The sequence below is a fragment of the Bufo bufo genome, chromosome 4, assembly GCF_905171765.1.
Source record: "Bufo bufo chromosome 4, aBufBuf1.1, whole genome shotgun sequence".
In the NCBI taxonomy this organism is placed as follows: Eukaryota; Metazoa; Chordata; class Amphibia; order Anura; family Bufonidae; genus Bufo; species Bufo bufo.
In genome coordinates, this window is record NC_053392.1 from 474,586,004 (window position 1) to 474,608,400 (window position 22,397).

The following is a 22,397-nucleotide window of genomic DNA, read 5'->3' on the forward strand; positions in this document are numbered from 1 at the left end:
TGCGGGGTGCCGATGGAAGACAGAGGGAGTGCGCTCCCTCTGTCAGTGCCTTACATGCGGCAGGTGCCATTGCCTACCACATGTTAAGCGTTAAAAAGCCCAGATCGGCACTCCTGCAGGAGTGCGGCTCTCATGTGAGAAACGAGGCCACACTCCCCGTGGGACCCGTAAAAATGCGGTGGCCCAGCCTAAGGCCCCTTAGTGACCGCCGTAAAAAGGCGTATGGGTGGTCACTAAGGGGTTAATATAACATTTTTCGTATATTGTTTTTCATGTGCATAATAATAAATAAATGATCGCTCTGTTTCAGATATCAAAGAAACATCACAAGTTGCCTTGAATTAAGGCACAATAACACATTAGTTTCTAATACCTCATGAGCATGTTTTGAGAATGAGTCCGCACTAGAAAGCATGGCAGCTGTCCTATCTTCCAACTCTCCTAATTTCTGTCCTCTCTCATCCAGAGCCCATCTGGCTCGTGCTAGTTCAGCACCAACACCCGTTGCAGCTCCTTTCACTCCTTCCAAACCACCTGGTCCAGGAATGTGCGTGACAACAGTTGGTCGTGGTCTACCAGATGTTTCTCCAACTAAAACAATGAATACAGAATTAACTTGAGGTTATCACAGTTTTACAATGTAAGTTAAATGTGATTGCTTTATATCTTCCATATTATGTAGTCTATAACCTATGATTACACCAAAGATGAATTATAGTGCTTACCATGAAAAAGTAAACGTGGCAGTCTGTGGCAGACTTAAAAGATAAGTCATCAATATCTGATGGTGGGGGTCTGACACCTGGTTTGAAGAGGAGGCAACGCTCCATGCGAGTGCCACTTCCTGTTTATTACACTGAATGTCACCTCGGAAGTGCAGTGTAATAACAAGTACTCACTCCATTCATTTGAATGGAGTGAGTACTTGTAAGTACCTTACGTCACCGCTCCACAGGAGATGACATGTAGTGTGATGAACAGGAACCAGCGCTCCCATGACGATAGGTCATCAATATATATAAGAGGACAACGCCAAAGTTATCACAGTGGCTCTTGAATGGCAAGGTACCTGTGTCTAACTTCATACCACCTATGATTTGGATTACTTTGTGTCAGAATTTTGTGCCAAAATGTTGCTGTAAAATGTCACATTTTAGGTCAAGTCCACTTTCCTGCTAAGATATGTGTAAGAGGCTCAAAAACAGCCCTGCCTCTCTCACACGAAAAGTCATGTATTCTTTCTGCTATAATGCTGCTATAGGTTACTTTTTATCCTGTTGCAGTGGTATTAAACACAGGAGTTTAACTGTTATGTGACTGTTACAGGACATGTCAGCTTTGCTCTATGTTCCTATGTTTATAACATACGATTCTGTCTCACATAAAATGGTTGTCCGGGTGCAGAGCTGAACCCCGACATATCCCAATTTTCACTCAGGCAGCCCCCCTGACATTTCATGCTTCGATTCTCATCTTTGCCCAGTGCTGAATCGTGCAGGGCAGTGAATACCGGGCTCTCCATGGGGAAAGCTAGGCAGAGGCTTCCACCTGGTGAGCCCGGCAATGTCACCAGCACTAATGTGCAGGCTTTAGCGCTGCCCTAGCCTGTAAAACAGCTGGTGACGGAAACACTGCTAGGGGGAAGCCTCCGCCTAGCAGTGTAAAAATATAAACAAACAAGTCCTTGCCCTGTGCAATCCAGTGCAGGGCAAGGGAGAGTATTGGAGCATGAAATGCTCCGATGCTCATATTAGAGGCGCTGTCTGGGTGTGCCATGTAAGCAGCACAATGAGGACATTAAGACCAGTGTTTTATACAGCAGTCTTAATATCTGACCCACCAGCGTCAGATGGGCTACAATTATTTAGAAGCGCATGCATCTTGATAATTGTGGCATACTTTAGCAGATCCATGCTCCAGATCTGGTAGACATCTTATTGGAAAATTCCAATTTCTTGGGTACCTACTCCATGTCATGTCCATTTTTTTGAAAATTATAGAGAAGGGCGCAAAGCCACCAAAAAGTCGCATGTTTGTGCAAGCGAGCAGCTTACTAAAAAATTTGTGACTTTTTGATGGCAGCAAGAAAATCGTAAAATAAATTTGCACTATCGCAGGTGAAAAGATACTATGGCCACGGCAGAGATGTGTATTGCTATGTACTAACATCACACATAGCCTGTGACGAAATCTTGGCACTCTGGTAGTCACATACTAAGAACAGGAGGTCAAAGGGGCACTGCATACCAGAGGGATATGTTTATTGGATGAAACCCCAGGCGCTCCACCAATTAGGTAAGGATAGGCAATTACTTAAGGCGAACTGGAGACAAGTGGGTGTGGCGGCAGTGTTGTGGGAAATAAGCGCTTCTATTGTGAAAGCGTTCATCTCTCTATATCCAACTGTATCGCCGTCCTGAGTACAGCGACACAGTTGAATGCTGCGGCAGGACATGGGAGCGGTCTCTTGTAGCCTATCAGAGGCTGATACAGGGGGAGCGATGATGTAATCATCTCGCCGCCTGAGCTGGGCAGCATACAGCTCAGAAAACAGGTTGAAAGATGCCTGCACCGCATTTCGCTGGCATTTTTTGTACTGGCATGCATTGTAGGGGTATTTTTTTGCACTGGCACACAATATAAGGCTACATGCACACGATCGTGGTGTGTTTTGCGGCCCGCAAATCGCGAGTCCGCAAAACACGTATGGCGTCCGTGCGCGTTCCGCAATTTGCGGAAACCGCGCGGACAGCCTTTAATATAACTGATTATTCTTGTCCGCAAAGCGCGGACAAGAATAGGACAGGTTATATTTTTTTTTGCAGGGCCACGGAATGGAGCCATGGATGCGGACAGCACACGGAGTGCTGTCCGCATCTTTTGCGGCCCCATTGAAGTGATTGGGTCCGCATACGAGACGCCAAAACTGCGGCTCGGATGCGGACCAAAACAATGGCCGTGTGCATGAGGCCTAAGACTAATTATTACCACTGGGGGACTATGGGGAACATTATTACTAGTATGGGCACAAAGGGGGTATTATTGCTATTGAGGGAACTCTTAACAATAAGTTAACAGAATTATTATTATTATTATAAGAATTATTCCTATTAGTGGGACTTTGGGGAGCATTATTACTGTGGGAGGCACCCTGCCACAGTATCAGTTTGGTACAATTATTTTTAGGGACATTATGTTTATGACACTATCAGTGTCAGGGACACTATTTGCTTGGAGCAGTTATTTTTTAGGGTATTGTGTGCCAATAACTTATGAAGGGGGCACCATCTGTGTGGTGTTACTATTTTCAGGGAGACTGTTTCTGCAGTATAAAATTGAGGGGCACAGTATTGGGGTTGGCATAATGGGGTGGTCAGAAGGATGGTGGAAAAGTAGGAAACTAAGAAGTCTGTTTGTCAAACTCTGCAGAGACAAGAGATGGCTGAAATAAATCATCATGGTGGTCTGGTATGAATGGAGAAGATGAGGAAAGAGAACATCTACATCAGAGTTACTGGATGTAAGAGGTATGTGGTTCTGTATTACTCTGTATGTTTTGTAGCGCCGTATGTAATGTTTTCCAAGTATGTCTACCAGTCGTGCTGGAGAGAAGGGGTTAGGTTGAGAATTTTGCATGGGGAGGGGCACGGTTTCTATTTTTGTCTACGGCACCAGAAAGGCTAGGTGCACCCCTGGGTAAAACACTGTGTTTGGGCAGGAAATGTACATTGGTGGCAGCGAAGGATTAACTGCCACAGAAAGAAGTGAAGCTTGGGTGCAACATGAGCAATGGTGAAACCCTCATTACACCAAATGCCTATTTTGCATATTCAGGAAAAGTATTATAACTTGGGAAGTCTCGGTTCAACAAAAGAAAAACGCGTTTTACTCAGGTGACCCACATCTATGTGTCTATGCAAACTGCATGATAGGGAGGTTGCTGGTGACAGATTCCCTTTAAAGTGGCTATGCCACAATGGACATTAATCACCTATCGAAATGATGTGTAATAAATGTCTGATAGTGAGCACGATCACTAGAACAGGATCCTGAAACCCCCTTTCTCCTCACTACAGGAACACAGTGAGGAGGAGTCTAAATGGAGTGGTGTTTAAGCACTGAATAAGTGTCAGTATGCATGCTTAACCATTGTTCCATTCAAAAGTCTCCTCAAGGTGGTCAAACAGTGGTCAAGCAGTGGGACCCCCAGTGACCAGACATTTACCCCCTAACACTTATTTACTTGTTGCACCTAGTCATAGATTTATGGAGAGATCCATTAACCCTTTCCTGACATCCATTGTACATTTAGGGCACAGCGCAAAGTGTCCTCCAAACAGCCGCCATACATATATGATGCTCTGTTCGGGTGGGTGCAGAAATTACGCCCTCTCAATCAGCGGCAGGGGCCCGTCTGTTACTGACAGCAGAGCCCCTGCTAGATCCACCAGCATTGGTGAAAACACCAATGTCGGCGCATTAACCCCTCGTAACACATTATATGCATGATGTATTGTAATGCATTGTAAAGGGGATCAGACCCCTAAAAGTTGATGTCCCACAGTGAGACAAAAAATAAAAAAATTACGTTTCAAATAAAAAATAAGCGCCCTTTCCCCTCATCCCCAGCTCTATAACAAGATCTACCCCATCAGATGAACGTCGTATAAAGATAAAAACTGTGCCAAAATAGTCAATTTGCCTTACAGAAAGTGTAGTAGAGAGCGATTAAAAAGTACTATGTACCCCAAAATGGTACCAATAGAAAAGTCAACTCACCCCACAAAAAATTAGCCTTATACAAGACTATACAGAAAAAAAAAAATATAGCTCTCACAAAATTGCAACACAAAAACGACATTACCATGTCCGATGAATGCTGTAAAAAAAATCTCCAAAAACTTAAAACAGTCATTTTTTTTATCACCTTGCCGTACAAAAAGCATAATAGCGAGCAATCAAAAAGCACTACGTACCCCATAATGGTACCAATGAACCAATGAATGGTTCCAACTCATCCCAGAAAAAAATGAGCCCCCACACAAGATGATCAGCAAAAAAAAAAAAAAATAGACGGTAACTCTCAGAAAATGCAAAAACTGAATTTTATTCAAAAATGCTTTTTGTAAAAGTGGCAAAAAGTAAAAAAAACACCTATATAAAATTGCTATCCTTGTAATTGTATTGACCGGCAGAATAAAAATAAAATCTAAATTTTCCCGCATGTTGTTCGTTCCAATTACAAAATCCAAAAAGTAATGGCAAAGTTGTTGTCTTTTCTTTATCCTGCTTCCCAAAAAGCTAAATAAAAAGACAAAACAGTGATCAAAATAGAAACAATGATAAAGTTCTGTTGAGAGAAAAATAAAATGTATGGTTGTCATAAAATGGCTATACTGGTCTCCAGAGGCTGAACAATAGCAACATGGTGCCCATAAACCATTCCACCAAAATCTGCCCTCCAAAAACTATATGGTGCTCACTCTCCTCTGATCCCTGCCGTGTGCCAAAACAGACTACATATTGGGTATTGCTGCGATCAGGAGAAAATGCTTAACAAAAACCATTCTGCCAAAATCTGCCCTCCAAAAACCATATGGTGCTACTTTTCTTCTGTTCCCTGCCGTGTGCCAAATTACGACTACATGTTGGGCATTGCTGTGTTCAGGAGAAAATGCTTAACAAAATTTGGGGTGCTTTTTCTCCTGTTAGCCCTTTGGGGCTTATGCAACATTTTATTGGAAGAAATGAAAATTTTCATTTTCACAGCCATGTTTTTCTAAATTCTATGAAACGCATGTGGGGTCAAAATTGGCAGTACACCCCTCAATAAATTATTTTGTGGGTTTCTACAGTAAGGGTACCTTAGTGTGCCTTCAAATATTAGCCAAAAACCATTCCAGCAAAATCTGCCCTCCAAAAACCATATGGCGCTCCTTTCCTTCTGAGCCCTGCCGTGTGCCCATACAGCAGTTTATGACCATATATGAGGTGTTTCTGTAAACTGCAGAATTAGAATAATAAATATTGAGGTTTGTTTTGCTGTTAACCTTTTCTGCCTTACATGAAAAGAATGGATTAAAAATGTAAAACTTGCAAAAAAAAGTAAAATTTAGAAATTTTGCCTCCATTTTCCTTTAGTTCTTGTGAAACATGTAAAGAGTTTGTAAAATCAGTTTTCAATAACTTGAGGGGTGCAGTTTCTAAGATGGGGTAATTTATGGGTGGTTTCTACTACATAAGCCCCACAAGCCATCTAACATAAAAAAAATAAAATTACATTTACAAAATGATGCAAACAAAGTATTAAGTATTTTACGAGGCATCACTATCAGTCTCAAAAGCAGAAAAATTCCAATTTCTGTAAATTTTGAATAAAAATAAAATAAAAAATAAAGGTAAAACATATAAGCTGAAATTAATCTTTACAATAAAGTACAATGTGTCACAAAAAAACAACCTCAAAATTGCTTGGATAATTAAAGCATTCCAACGTTATTACCACATAAAGTGACATGTCAGATTTTCAAAAATAGTCCTGGTCAGGAAGGTAAAAAATGGCCTTAAGGGACTAATGTTTTGTTGTTTTAATGAATGACATAACGACAATCTGACCAGATTGACTACAAACAACTAGTTGTTTTGCATCTGCTGTACAAACCAACATCGACAATGCATGGCCAACTTTAGGTAAGGAACATTAATCAAAGGGGTTTTCTGGGTTCAGTATTTTCATGGTCTTTACTCAGCATTGGCCATCAATATCAAATTGGTGGGGGTCTCTCTTTTAGCACCGCCTAACAGTTAGTCTCTGCCTAACAGTTGTTTACTAGTAATAGTGGCACAGGCTATTGCAGCTTTGTCTTGTTCACTTGAATAAGACAATGCAGCATTATCCTTCACTACCACTCCTAAGTATATGGTGTGCAGGTAGACCAAAGGATGTAAACAATGAACAGGCTGAGGAGCACTGCGGCCCTTTTAAAAGCTGAGTGGCATCGGTGGAACCCCTACCAATCTGATATTGATAGCCTATCCTTTATTTTTTGGTATTTCTCAATTAACAAAAGAACAATACATAAAACTCACAGAGGTCTTCTCTGTCCAGTGACTGTGCTCCTCCTCCAAACAAACCTTTGAAGAAACCTCTATTAGGGGCTTCAGGTGTTTCAACTGGAGTAAACATCTCTCCTAGCATTTCCTATATGAATGTGAACAATTCAAAATTAAAATGGTTATGAATTGTGAACACAAATGACAAAATATCTTGGAACCTGACATATCGTGACTGGGATCAAAAACATTTATATAAAAAAACTTTAATTTATGGATCACAAGCCAATGATCAGTGGTGGATTTATTGCACAAAGAAATAACCCCTCAAATGCTGTGTAAAGGCGTAGATTTACCAAAACATTAATTTTTCAGTGCTCCTTTGGAAAAGAAAGGTGGAATCTGATTGGCTGTTATGAGCAACTCAGCCGGTTTTCCTTTCAAACTGTTTTTTCTAAATCTCCCCAACTATGAAAATGTTTTCACAAAAGAAATGTCCAAGACTATAGCTGGGCTTGCCACCTAGCCGGAGGCTGGTGCCAGAAATTTTTAAAGTTTTTACTTGCCCATTGAAGTGCCTGCTCTGCTATCTGGGAGTCTCTGGCTAATTCCATATGTGTCTATATATCAAATCAGTGCTAGGATAATGAAGGTGGGTATCTCCCAAACACACGGTTGCGCTTATGGATACTCCTGTACATTTAACTTTTATTCTGTCTCCAATTTTAAAATTAGCGCTGCCAGGTCTCAAACCAGGACATTGTGCTACACTGTGCATAAAAATACATTATACATGGGAAAATTATTGAGGTTTTTAGTAACAGAAAGTCATTCTCTTATTAGAATTGGGTTCTGTGGCTCAGTGCATAGAGTGCCTTTCTTCAATACAGAAGGTCCATCTGTATTACAGACAGGTACTCAATTTACTGAGCCACAGAGCCAAATGCTAATAAGGGGAGGATTTTATGTTACTAAAAACCTCAATAGTATTTTTCTCATGTATAAAGTATTTTTATACAAGATGAAGCACAATGTACTATCTCTATGCATATACATTGCATGTGTGTTTTTTTGTATATAGGGAGGATAAAAGCAGAAATATAGGAGGGAGATCTATCAAAACTGGTACAAAGAGAAAACTGGCTTTGTTGCCCATAGCAATCAGATTCCATTTTTCAAAGGAGCGTTGAAAAATCGCGCTTGATAAATCCTCACCACAATTCTTTAGTAATTGGAAAAAATGTAATGGCACAAATTACAATAATGACAAAACAGTCTGACATAGAAGGAGGACAATTACAATTATGTAAGCATCGTCTCTATGAAATGACTGAAATGAATGCCACTAGAGATGAGAGAATTTCCGCCTATGAAATTAGTTTACACTTCGTTTGGTGGTAACAGCTGAATTGCGCTATGGATTCTGTTACAACGGACCATAACGCAATTCTATGACGGAATGCATAACGTAATGACTTTAGAGGCATTCCGTTATTCATTCCGTCATAGTAGAAGCCTATGGGCTGCAAAACGGATCCGTTCCATTTCCGTTATGCAGGAGAGGACTCCGCTCATCTGTAAATGCCACCTGACGGACCACACTGACTACAGTGGGATATGGTTTCCATTAGAAAACCCAGCATTTTACCAAACAAGAAAACACACCATGCTGAAATATTGGGGAGATTTATCAAAACTGTTGTAAAGTAAAACTAGCTTAGTAGCCCGTAGCAAGAAGCTTTAGAAAATAAAAGGTGAAATCTGGTTGCTATGTGCAACTAAGGCTGTTTTGATAAGTCTCTTTATATATTTCTTCTAGGAGATATAAACCAAATCCTTTATGATTGATCCCTTATCAAAACACGGAACCATTTTTTGTGGCATTTACTGCATCTCGTTATAACACAAGCACCATTTGAAGTCTTGGACTCTAGACTCAGGGGGTCATTTATTAAGACCAGCATTTTAGACGCCGGTCTTCATAAAGCCCCTGCACTGGCGGTGGATCGCTGAAGTTATGTAGAGGCGCCGGCCTCTACATAACTTCGGCACAACCAGCGCCACTTCTAAACATAAGCCAGCTTTCTAGCGGTCTTACATTTAGACCACTTTCATGGTAAATGAGACAGGGCTGCCGGCTCGTCCCCTAATAAATGACCCCCTCAGTGTCCATATACTGCATGTCAGTGTCAGAGCACTTACTGGCTTGACTACTGTAAGTTACAACAAAAAAAGAAGATACCTGAGCCCTGATAAACATCCCCATCGAAAGCTAAACCTGACAGTGGAGTGGAAAGAGATCTAGTCAGGATCAGAATCTGGAATGATGTAAATTTAGAATCAGGCATCTGTGTTACCTGTAGGTTCTCGCAAGTTTCTTGACTGTAGGTAATTCTCTGTATTTCTGTAGGTGAGACGAGATACAATGCCTGCCCATTGTTCGTGAAGCAGAATGTTCGGGCTATCCGCATGTTGGTTAGTGGCAAGTAATTTACATCCAACAGCGGCCTTAAACTTGGCAAACTTAGAAGAAAAGAGTAGAAAAATATTTTTTTTTATCTTTAAACCATACATGCCGATGTTCAAATTTTTCTTTATATGAACATGAAGAAAGCCACCACAACCATACTCTGCTCTAATCTGTACTTATAAATTATCCCCACATGCCTATTTTGTAATGCACAGACGTTTTGCTAGAGATGAGTCTAGCAAAACAATGGTGGTCAGATTACACCAGATGAGGCTGGAATGGTTACCTGGTTTTGACAATCCATTGCAGTCTTTTTGACTGTATGCCCTATGAAGATCCACTGTATGTACCCTGTGCATAGTGTCCCATTTTCAAAAGATAAAACAGATGAAAAAAAATCTTTCTTCTACAGATGCTTTTCAAAGTAGCGATAAACATGAACATATCTTTTTGAGCAATTGTATCTTACAGCTTTGCTGACTTGCTCCTGTATGGGGAAAATGATATCCGATACAAATAGGAGGCTATTAAGAAAATTTAGAAGTAATCCTATATTTTAAGAGATGAGTGAGTAAAGAGGGCATGCGACCTGGCACACTGTCAGTACGTTTTGTAAGTAATTGTGTATTTATTATTTCATAAATTATATGTTATTAACTTTTTTACTTTGCATCGTCCAAGAGCCCTAACTTTTTTTTTTTTCTATCAAAATAGCCATATGAAGGTTTGTTTTCTGGGGAATAAGTTGTATTTTTAATGTTCTGCTAATGTAAAAAATAACTGCTTTGTGTTGCTATATTCTGAAACCCATAACTTTAATAACATAGGACAACCCGTAACATAAGGTAATCTTGAAGAGGAAACTGCGCCGCTTGCTCTTCAAACAGCTGATTGACGGAGATGCCAGAAGATAGACCTCCACCGAATTGATATTGATTACTTATTCTGAGGATAGGTCATCAATATTTTGACAATGCAAAACCCCTTTAAGGAATAGCCTTCTGATATAATGTTCTGACGAGTTCCTAAGGAAACCATCTACCTTGTGCATGATGGTGTAAAAAAAAAAAAAAAAAAAAAAAAAAAAAAGAATAAATACCCCATCAGGTCTTCTACAAATATTAAAAATTTTCACTTAAAAGATAGATTCAAACAGTTCACTCTTAGGCCTCATGCACATGACCGTTCCGTTTTTTGCGGTCTGCAAATTGCAGATCCGCAAAACAGGGAAGCCGCCCGTGTGCCTTCCGCAATTTGCAGAACGGAACAGACGGCCCATTGTAGAAATGCCTTTTCTTGTCCGCAAAACAGACCAGAATTGGACATGTTATATTTTTTTTGCGGGGCCATGGAATGGAGCACTGGATGCGGACAGAACACGGAGAGCTGTCTGCATCTTTTGCGGCCCCATTGAAGTGAATGGGTCCGCACCCGAGCCGCAAAAACTACGGCTCGGATGCGGACCAGGACAACGGTCGTGTGCATGAGGCCTTAAAGGGAGTCCATCACCTCCAAAAATCTGTTTGAAAGTGAACATATCGCCGGGTAGGGTAGTTGCCCCAAAATGTAACTATACTTTTCTTGTGAAAATTAGGTCCTCTAATCCTGAGAAATGCGGTTTTAAAATGTTTATGCAATTATGGGTTTCGGTGAACTATTGGCAGGACCATTCCGGTTTTTCCCCTGGCTTCCTGGCTCTGAAATCTCATTGACTGTAAATAAATCAAGAGTGGGAGATGATGGGCAGTGTTATTTGCAGAGCAATGGTGCACCAAACAGAGCAGCCCCACCCACACTGCACTAAAATTAGTATTTGCATATAAATAAAGACTACTCAAGGGAATTCTAGTTGTAGAGAGTTTACTATATTTTTTGCAGAAGAGCAGATAAAACCAGAACTTTCCAGCTTCGTACCATCCACCAACGGGGACCAGCACTAAGACCCTTTTTCTAACCTGCTCATATGACGAAATATATTCATATGTAGTTGAATTATGTACATATGAAATTCACCATGATCCAGTGATTGGTTAATATTTGCCGCAATGTGAAGTGCCGAATGACAGCGATTGACTATTTTTTCATATGATAAATGCGTCTTTTTTCTCTAAATAAAAAAGTGGATGTAGACTAATAGGAGACTTTGTTTATGGCACTTCATTTTGGTATAAATATATGGCTGCTCATCACAGGTTTAACAAGATTTTCAGATGGGTAGACCTAGGCAATACATTTATTAAGAGGTGTGCACCTTTTAATCTTATTTGGTGCAATTCTCTCCATCTTCCCAATTTAACTACACTGTATGTATTCAAAAATGTGGGCAACACTTTTCAACATGGTCCGCTTATTATAGTGCTGGGCTTTGCCATCCAGGACAGAAGTGTCTGAGTTTCGTTTACCCCTCTGTGTTCTTTCCATGACCTATGGACCTATTCCCCACTCTCTTGTTTGCTAACACAATGCAGTTCCACTGGAGAGGAAATCCTGTACAAGGCTAGGCTCCACTTTAAAAGGGCTCCATAGTCTGTCTTCATATGTCCTTGTTTTTCTCCACTTCCGATGGTCCTAATGTAGGAACAGAAAACTATATAGATATATATCATTAAATGTTAGAATATTTCTTACCTAAATGTCATAATGTGTCCATTGGCACAGAAACATGCAAGGCAAGTACTATTACTCATTGACACTATATCTCCACGAAGGACAAAAGAAGTCTCTGTAATGTTGTGTTTATAAATGCAGTTCTGGGAGGGCAGTGAGATCACCTTCGCCTGCTTTTCTGAACATATTACTGCATATTGGCTTTCACTGATTTCCTGAGACGAAGATGGTGAGACTGAAACTGGCCTCCTTTTTTTCAACCGCTCCTTGTCATCCTTTTCTTCAGGTGCGTTAGGTTCCCTCCAGGCTTCATACGCTGGTGGGATTATAGCTCCTAGTGAGTCCAGAAATGCCATTCTTAGGATTGCACCCTTTAGCCTCAGTATTGTTCCTGTGGAGAAATAGACTTTCAGACATCAACAAATAAGTATAAACCACCATTTTGTGAATTTACTTAGTACTAGTGAATTATAGTAGAGACAATGCTAAAACTTTTGACATTAAAGCTCAAAGCTATACCAAGATTTCATCAACTCTGTTGTCTCTCTACTAAGAAGTGTATTCAACTGATATGGTACTTACCACTTGGAGATACAATAACAGGCTGAAGTAGTCTCTGGTCTCTTCCTGGTGGCAAGTTCAATACAATTACTAAGACCGTCCCTAATGTGGTTCCAACCCATAAGCATGGTGATGTTGATGTATCAGGTTTTCTTGTGAATGTCTCACAAAAATGGAGAGCAGATATTGCTTCCCGTGAATCCTTGTCTATGCTGGTCACACTGGAACTCCGAGATCGACTGAAGGAGTTGTCTCTCACATCTAAGAATATAAGACCTATGGAAATCACTGGCTGTAAACTTATCAAATCTTAGAACCAAAATGTTCAGTATGGTAAGGGAAAGCATTTAGAATTTAATAATTAAGGTAGGTCAAGAATTCACTGCAGTTACTTACTAGAATGTGGGAAGATAATTCATGCAGTAAACAAATCAGTGCAGTGTAATGCCAACAACCGAGCACCATCACTATCACTCTTTCTTTTAAACATATATGGGGTCATTTATCAAACTGGTGTAAAGTAGAACTGGCTTAGTTGCCCATAGCAACCAATCAGATTCCACCTTTCATTTTTTGTCAGCTCCTTTGGAAAATTAAAGGTTGAATCTGATTGGTTGCTATGGGCAACTAAAGCAGTTCTACTTTAAACCAGTTAGATAAATGACTGCAATAGTTCCAAAATAACATGAAGCGTATTAAGATGCATTCACATACAGCATTAGGACACATTTTTATTTGTGCATTTATGCGTGTGCATCTGTCAGCAGTTTTCTGTTGCTCTCTATGAGTCCGCATATCCATGAGCTCGTAGTCATCCCTGCCCACCTGCCTCTCATTGACAATTGTTTTTCCAAGTGAATCAACAGCACTTTTATATGTTGCTCTAATTTTGATTCCCTTTAAACCACTGCAAACAGATGTTTGCTGTTATCCTAGCCATACAGATTAGCTGTGAAACTCAAAAGCCCGTTTTTTCTTGCCCCCAACAACTGTCGATGGATAGTCAGGAGTCCTCCATACACATTACATGGTTGTGCGATCTAAACAAAATCAGTGGTTCTTGCTGACAGTCCTCTAATATGTATGGTCACCTATAATTTCCTTTTACAGAGTTTGTAGAAACGCTCGCCCCTAATAACAGTCCTTTTTTTTTTTCGCCGGCACCTAAAATCCTTGTTTCTGTGCATCAGATTGTGCAATATACTGCCAAGGAACAATGATTTTCCGTGGGGACAAACTATTTCTGTATCGATCGCCTCACCCCATACAGCAGAGATGACTGCTGCATGTAAATGTAGTACTTATATCTGACAATCAGGCAATTATCGGGAACATTTGGTTCATTGCCAATTATAGTGTGAAACATTGGTCTGTATTAAAGAACTTTTAGGGCCGATTCACACGACCGTGTTCAGTCTGGGAAAAACCGTCCATGTGTTGGCTGCATCTCCCGGACCAAGCATGGCTCCCCGGACCCGATTGGACTGCATCATGGTGTTTTATGATACAGTCAGTTCCTATCATGGTCCTATTGCAAATGAAGATGTGAGTACTGTACAACTGCAGAACTGACTGTATCATATAACACTAAGGCTACTTTAACACTAGCGTTTTAGTTTTACGCTATTGAGATCCGTCATAGGAGCTCAATACTGGAAAAAATGCCTCAGTTTTGTCCCCATTCCGTTCTGTTTAGTTGCATACCCATACCGGAGAGCAAACCGCAACATGTTGTAGTTTGCTTTCCGTCTTGGGATGCAGAGCAAGTCGTATCCGGCATGACCCCCAATGCAAGTCAACGGGGACGGATCCGTTTTCTCTGACACAATCTGACAATAGAAAACGGATCTGTCCTCCATTGACTTTCAATGGAGTTCATGACGGATCAGTCTTGGCAATGTTAAAGATAATACAACCGGACCTGTTCATAACGGATGCAGATGGTTGTATTATCAGAAACGAAAGCCTTTTTGCTGAACCCTGCCGGATCCAGTAAAAACGCTAGTGTGAAAGCAGCCTAAGATGCAGTCAGTTGGGGTCAGGGGAGCCGCGGTCAGCCCGGGAGATGTGGCAGACACATGTACTGAAAACGATTGTGTGAATCATCCCTTAGTCTTTAACCCCTTAGTGACCACCCATACGTGTTTTTACGGCGGTCACTAAGGGGCCTTAGGCTGGGCCGCCGCGTTTTTACGGCGGCCCAGTTTAAGCGCCGCGCGGCTCCCCCGTGCAGCGGGGAGCGCGGACCTGGCTCTCACATGAGAGCCGGGTCCCTGCTCTAACAGCCCGGAACGGCAGGAGTGCCGATCCGGGCTGTTTAACCCTTTACATGCCGGGCGCAATGGCGCCCGCTGCATGTAAAGTGGTGACAGAGGGAGCGGACTCCCTCTGTCTCCCATCAGCACCCCGAAAATGCGATCGCGGGGTGCTGATGTGCTGGGAAGCTTACCTTGCTTCCGATGAGGGCCCGAGCCTGTCTTCAGTTACTTCCAGCAGGCTGTGCCTCTCTGGCGCAGCCTGCTGGTCAATGTTCGAATAGCATTGCTATTGAAATGCAATGCATTATAGAGATAATGCATTACATTTTAAAAGCAATCAAAATACTGTATATTATAGTCCCCTTGTGGGACTATTAAGTAGTAAAAAAAATAGAAAAAAAATACACATTTATTAAATAAAAAAAATTCCATAAAATAAACAAATATGCCTTTTTTTCCATTGAAAATACGCTTTTCAATGAAAAAAATTGCAAAAAGAAAATATCCCCCATATGTTTGGTATTGCCGCGTCCGTAACGACCGGGACTACATAAATATTACATAAATTATCCCCTATGGTGAACGCCGTAAAAAAAAAAAAAAAAAAAAAAGACAGAATTTCGAATTTATTCTTAGTTTCCACCGAAAAAAAACGTAATAACAAGCGATCAAAAAGCGGCATTTACTCCAAAATCATACCCATGAAAAATACAAGTTGTCCTTCAAAAATCAAGCCCTCACACAATTCCATATAAAAAAATAAAAAAAAGTTATGGGTCTTGTGAAGTGGCAATGCAAAATAATTTTTTGGGTTAATAAAAGGTGTTTTATTGCAAAAAAAGTAGTAAAATGTAAACAAAATTATAAGTATTTAGTATCACTGTAATCGTACTGACCCAGAGAATAAAGATATTATGTTATTTGTACCGAAAAATGAACGCCAAAAAATGTATAATGTAAAAACGCAGTGGCAGTATTGCTATTTTTCCCCATCTCCCTCCCAGAAAGAGTTAATAAAAGTTAATCAGAAAGTTATGTGTACCCCAAAATGGCGCCATTAAAAACTACAACTTGTCCCGTAAAAAACAAGCCCTCATAAAGCTATATAGATGAAAAAATAAAAAAGTTATAGCTCTTGGAACGAGACCATAAAAAAAGGAAGAAAAACACTTGGTCATAAAGGCCCAAACAGGCTTGGTCACTAAGGGATTAAGAATACATGAATATCTCTGCACAAATGGGGGGATTTATTAAAGCTTCTTATTGCATCCCACCTCTGGATCCTCCTAATGATATGCTCTGACTTTCTGTGATGGGAAAATGCCTTTAACCCCTTAGTGACCAAGCCTGTTAGGGCCTTTATGACCAAGCATTTTTCTTCCTTTTTTTTATGGTCTCGTTCCAAGAGCTATAACTTTTTTATTTTTTCGTCTATATAGCTTTATGAGGGCTTGTTTTTTACGGGACAAGTTGTAGTTTTTAATGGCACCATTTTGGGGTACACATAACTTTCTGATTAACTTTTATTAACTCTTTCTGGGAGGGAGATGGGGAAAAATAGCAATACTGCCACTGCGTTCTTACATTATACATTTTTTGGCGTTCATTTTTCGGTGCAAATAACATAATATCTTTATTCTCTGGGTCAGTACGATTACAGTGATACTAAATACTTATAATTTTGTTTACGTTTTACTACTTTTTTTTGCAATAAAACACCTTTTATTAACCCAAAAAATTATTTTGCATTGCCACTTCACAAGACCCATAACTTTTTTTAATTTTTTTATATGGAATTGTGTGAGGGCTTGATTTTTGAAAGACGACTTGTATTTTTCATGGGTATGATTTTGGAGTAAATGCCGCTTTTTGATCGCTTGTTATTATGTTTTTTTTCGGTGGAAACTAAGAATAAATTAGAAATTCTGTCTTTTTTTATTTTTTATGGCGTTCACCATAGGGGATAATTTATGTAATATTTATGTAGTCCCGGTCGTTACGGACGCGGCAATACCAAACATATGGGGGATATTTTCTTTTTGCAATTTTTTTCATTGAAAAGCGTATTTTCAATGGAAAAAAAGGCATATTTTTTTATTTTATGGAATTTTTTTTATTTAATAAATGTGTATTTTTTTTCTATTTTTTTTTCTACTTAATAGTCCCACAAGGGGACTATAATATACAGTATTTTGATTGCTTTTAAAATGTAATGCATTATCTCTATAATGCATTGCATTTCAATAGCAATGCTATTCGAACATTGACCAGCAGGCTGCGCCAGAGAGGCACAGCCTGCTGGAAGTAACTGAAGACAGGCTCGGGCCCTCATCGGAAGCAAGGTAAGCTTCCCAGCACATCAGCACCCCGCGATCGCATTTTCGGGGTGCTGATGGGAGACAGAGGGAGTCCGCTCCCTCTGTCACCACTTTACATGCAGCGGGCGCCATTGCGCCCGGCATGTAAAGGGTTAAACAGCCCGGATCGGCACTCCTGCCGTTCCGGGCTGTTAGAGCAGGGACCCGGCTCTCATGTGAGAGCCAGGTCCGCGCTCCCCGCTGCACGGGGGAGCCGCGCGGCGCTTAAACTGTGCCGCCGTAAAAACGCGGCGGCCCAGCCTAAGGCCCCTTAATGACCGCCGTAAAAACACGTATGGGTGGTCACTAAGGGGTTAAGATTGGGTTTTAAAAGGGTTGTTCCACGAAAAATATTCAGCAGTTTTCAAAACAGCCCCTGGATCTAAATACATTTATAATTGCATGTAATTAAAAATTTAGCATAGCCACTGAGTTATTCAATAAAATTTATCTGTACAGCGCCACCTGTTTTTTTTCTTATTCTTTGTCCTGCTCACTGAGATGTCCGCACATGCTCAGTTTAATCCTTCAACTGCCTCTTGAGCTGTGATAAGGAGAACACGGACACACCCCCTTAGCTGCAGCAGAAAAGGCACCTCCCCTTGAGCTGTCGGCTTCATATAAATCTAGCAGATAAATGGATGGGGAGATTTCTGGATCCATGTGAGGTACAGGGCTGGTTCTAGCTTTGTTAAAAAGAGCTTGTCATGTACTATATGATCTCTGATTTTCATTTTGTGTCATGAGATAACCCCTTTAAGTTTTTGCTGCCTCTCATTTTTTACAAGCACTGATGTAGATATATGAGGCTTTGCTTTCCACATATCAATTTGTATCTTATCACTTATGAGTGGGAGTTAAATGACCAAGATCTCTCTAAGTGCTGCTGTCAACCACATGCATCCTTTTTATCACCCTGACTTAAGGTACATGTACGTTGCTTTATGGGGAACAAAAACTTCTGTTTTGTAAAAAAAAAAGGTTTAGTTATTAAACACAAAATAATTCAATTACTTAAATTATTCTGTAAAATACCTCAAGCACAATAATATTTTCATTACATTTTTCTTACATAGAAATGACAATTCAACATTTAATTTAAAAATGAAAACACTCAATTAAGGTTCAGATCTCCCAACAAAAATTTACAGCCTGCACTAAACACATTACCAATTTCAATTACATTTGGGAGATTCCACAAACCAAATTAAAGTTATAATTGAACAGGTTACCCCCTCCGAGTCAAAGAGGTGACAGACAACTGTGTCTCAAGCATATAAAAATATTTAGCATTTCAAATTTAACGTGGCCATACACATAAGATTGAAGTTGGACGGAATGGCTGATTTCGGCCATTCCTGCCAACTGTCGTTTAAAAAACTAGCGTTCGCGATCGCTGACGGCAGGCTCTTGTCTACTGAAAATGAAATCCGCTGTGCTGGAAAACTTTGGCCGTTCATCGGCCGAAACTGCAAGATGATGGCATGATCAGCTGAATTGAGCCAATCACTAGCCATTGTGCTCAAGCAACGCAGTCTGTTTTTATATAAAAAATAAATAAAAAAACGGACTCCCTGGTCAGACAGTTTAGTTGGTGGGATCGCTCATACGGTCATTATCTGAAATGTATAGCTAGTTTTAAAGACAATGGGGGAGACATACTAATAAAAATACGCCGGAAGTCTATCTCAATTTGTGCTAAAAAAAAGACACGTAAATGCCTAGCTGAAAAAAAAAAACTGTCACTTCGAACATGGTGTCTGAGCTGAAGAGAGCACATTATAGAGCAGGAGGAGATGAGCAGATTGATATGTAGTTTTGTTGGAAATAGGGTTGAAACGATTACTTGATTAAATCGAGTAATTCGACACCAAAAAAATCCTCAATGCAAATTTTTTGCATCGAAGATTTGTTTGTGTCATGTGACCACGGAGCGGGAGTGAAGCGCTTTCTATTACTCCCGCTCTGTGGTCTCCCGCTGAGCTTGGAATACTCACCTTTCCAGCAGGGGGCCTCCGGACACTTCACAGCACGTCCATGGTCCCACGCTGCACTGACCTCCTGACGTATGCATGCCGTGACCTGACGCGCTGTGTGACGTCAGGCACAGAGCAGCGTGGAACGATGGAGTGTCGGCGGCGCCCCTGCTGGAAAGGTAAGTTGGTGAAACCGAGGGTGTGGGGATGCGACTAAGGCCGGGCACCCGGAGTGCACAGCGGCGTAGCAACCAATGACACTCTGAAATCTGGGTGTCAGTAGGAGCAGGGCAGCAGAGCTGATGGCACAATGGGGGGAGTAATGCTGATGGCACCGGGGTGGGGGAGAGCTGATGGCACCGGGGTGGGGGAGAGATGATGGCACCGGGGTGGGGGAGAGATGATGGCACCGGGGTGGGGAAGAGCTGATGGCACCGGGGTGGGGAAGAGCTGATGGCACCGGGGTGGGGGAGAGCTGATGGCACCGGGGTGGGGGAGAGCTGATGGCACCGGGGTGGGGAAGAGCTGATGGCACCGGGGTGGGGAAGAGCTGATGGCACCGGGGTGGGGAAGAGCTGATGGCACCGGGGTGGGGAAGAGCTGATGGCACCGGGGTGGGGAAGAGCTGATGGCACCGGGTGGGGAAGAGCTGATGGCACCGGGGTGGGGAAGAGATGATGGCACCGGGGTGGGGAAGAGCTGATGGCACCGGGGTGGGGAAGAGCTGATGGCACTGGGGGAACGGACCTGATGGCATGGTGGAAAGCTGATGGCACTGGGGGATAGTGGAGCTGATGGCACTGGGGGGAACTGATGCACTTGGGCTGATCGCACAGTGGGAAACGAAGGGTGTTGGGGACAAATGGCAGGGGGTCTTATGAGTTTTTATAAAGGAAAACAGTCTATTAATTCATTTTTTCTTATTAGATTACTCGATTAATCGTAAAAAATCTATAGAATACTCGATTACTAAAATAATCGTTTACTGCAGCCCTAGTTTTAAAATTACAAGTTTTACTGAATCTTTTCCATTTATATTTATTCTCATTTTGAGCTTTGAAGTCCAGGAGGCTGTCCTAGCAGTGATTGACAGCCTTCCCTCTATTACTGTGTATATATAGATAGCTATCAGTCACTGATAGGACCGCCTCCTGGACTTCAAAGCCCAGAATGAGAATGGATACTGAATCTTTTCCCACAAAATTATACACTGTATATATATATATCAGCTCCTCTTTGCATTCTCATAGTGACAGGTTGCCATTAAGATGCACCAAAAATGAGCCAGCATTTTGATGCAAGAGTCTGGTGTGAAGTAAGCCGACTTATAGGTAGCAAAACTTACCCTAGATCAGTGATGGCGAACCTTTTACAGACAGAGTGCCCAAACTGCAACCCAAAACCCACTTATTTATTGCAAAGTGCCAACACGGCAATTTAACCTGAATACTACAATCCAATATAAAAGAAAATAGGAAGGGTGGCTCACTTGCCCACTACCAGGATGCAGGTGCTCTAATCAGTATGATTCACCCACACATAAAAAGAAGGAAAATATTCGGTAAATGATTGGCACTCTCTCTGGAGTCACACTGGAACGTATATTCTAAAATATTCTTTATTAATCCAGCTAAAAATATATATAATATAATATAAAAAATAAGATCACTCCAAAATGCATTCACTTAAAGGGCTTCTGTCACCCCACTAAAGTCATTATTTTTTTTTGGGCTAGTTAAATTACTTATCCTGCGATATATGAAAATATAATGGTGTTACTTACTTTGATTCAGCAGTTTCTTCTAAAAACGAACTTTTATAATATGTAAATTAGGTCTCTACCAGCAAGTAGGGCGGCTACTTGCTGGTAGCAGCTGCAGAAAACCGCCCCCTCGTCGTGTTGATTGACAGGGCCAGCCGGGATCTCCTCCTCCGGCCAGCCCTGTCGACATTTTAAAAATCGCGCGCCTGTGTTCATTCTGCGCAGGCGCTCTGAGATGAGGAGGCTAGCCTCCTCAGAACTCCCTCAGTGCGCCTGCGCCGATGACATCTTCTATTTCGGTGATGTCATCGGCGCAGGCGCACTGAGGGAGTTCTGAGGAGGCGAGCCTCCTCATCTCAGAGCGCCTGCGCAGAATGAACACAGGCGAGCGATTTTTAAAATGCCGACAGGGCTGGCCGGAGGAGGAGATCCCGGCTGGCCCTTTCAATCAACACGACGAGGGGGCGGTTTTCTGCAGCTGCTACCAGCAAGTAGCCGCCCTACTTGCTGGTAGAGACCTAATTTACATATTATAAAAGTTCGTTTTTAGAAGAAACTGCTGAATCAAACGGAGCTCACGAGCGGACACCTGAACGCAGGTGTGAAAGTAGCCTAAGTAACACCATTATATTTTCATATATCGCAGGATAAGTAATTTAACTAGCCCAAAAAAAAAAAAAAGACTTTAGTGGGGTGACAGAAGCCCTTCAAAGTGGAGACCATAGTTCTAAACACAATAAAAAATAATAAAAGGAGATAACAATATATGCATATATGTGTACACAATTATAATGCTGATGGTAAAAAGCTTGCACTAATTTTTTTTTATAATAACAGTAATGTATATGAATATAAACAATTATAATGCCAATAATAGCTTGCACTGTGTCTATTTGTGCGACACTGATATCACATATATTAAAAAGCCTCAGTTCATCCTTTAATGGCATATTTCACTTTAGTGGCTATAATCATGTCCGTTTTTATGCCCCCTTTTTTTCAAAATATATATATAGAGCAATGAGAATGTCCAATGTGAAATATTCACAATAAGATAGATTTATGTCCAAAGATCCTCCTTAGGCTACTTTCACACTAGCGTTCGGAGCGGGTCCGTCTGATGTTTCATCAGACGGATCCGCTCCTATAATGCAGACGTTTGCATCCGTTCAGAACGGATCCGTCTGCATTATAACTTAGAAAAATTTCTAAGTGTGAAAGTAGCCTGAACGGATCCGTCCAGACTTTACATTGAAAGTCAATGGGGGACGGATCCGTTTGAAGATTGAGCCATATAGTGTCATCTTCAAACGGATCCGTCCCCATTGACTTACATTGTAAGTCTGGACGGAT

General features: G+C 41.2%; 1 protein-coding gene across 2 annotated transcripts in view; it reads right to left on the reverse strand.

The window, feature by feature from the left end:
- Positions 1 to 22,397, reverse strand: part of STXBP5 (syntaxin binding protein 5) — a 427,346-nt gene that overhangs the window by 15,932 nt on the left and 389,017 nt on the right. For both annotated transcript variants that reach the window (XM_040429504.1, XM_040429505.1), the window contains 5 exons: positions 12,713 to 12,952; positions 12,152 to 12,521; positions 9,411 to 9,576; positions 7,090 to 7,201; positions 374 to 591 (listed from right to left, as the gene is read on the reverse strand). In XM_040429504.1, the coding sequence (XP_040285438.1) occupies positions 374 to 591; positions 7,090 to 7,201; positions 9,411 to 9,576; positions 12,152 to 12,521; positions 12,713 to 12,952 (1,106 nt within the window). The remainder of the gene's footprint in view (positions 1 to 373; positions 592 to 7,089; positions 7,202 to 9,410; positions 9,577 to 12,151; positions 12,522 to 12,712; positions 12,953 to 22,397) is intronic.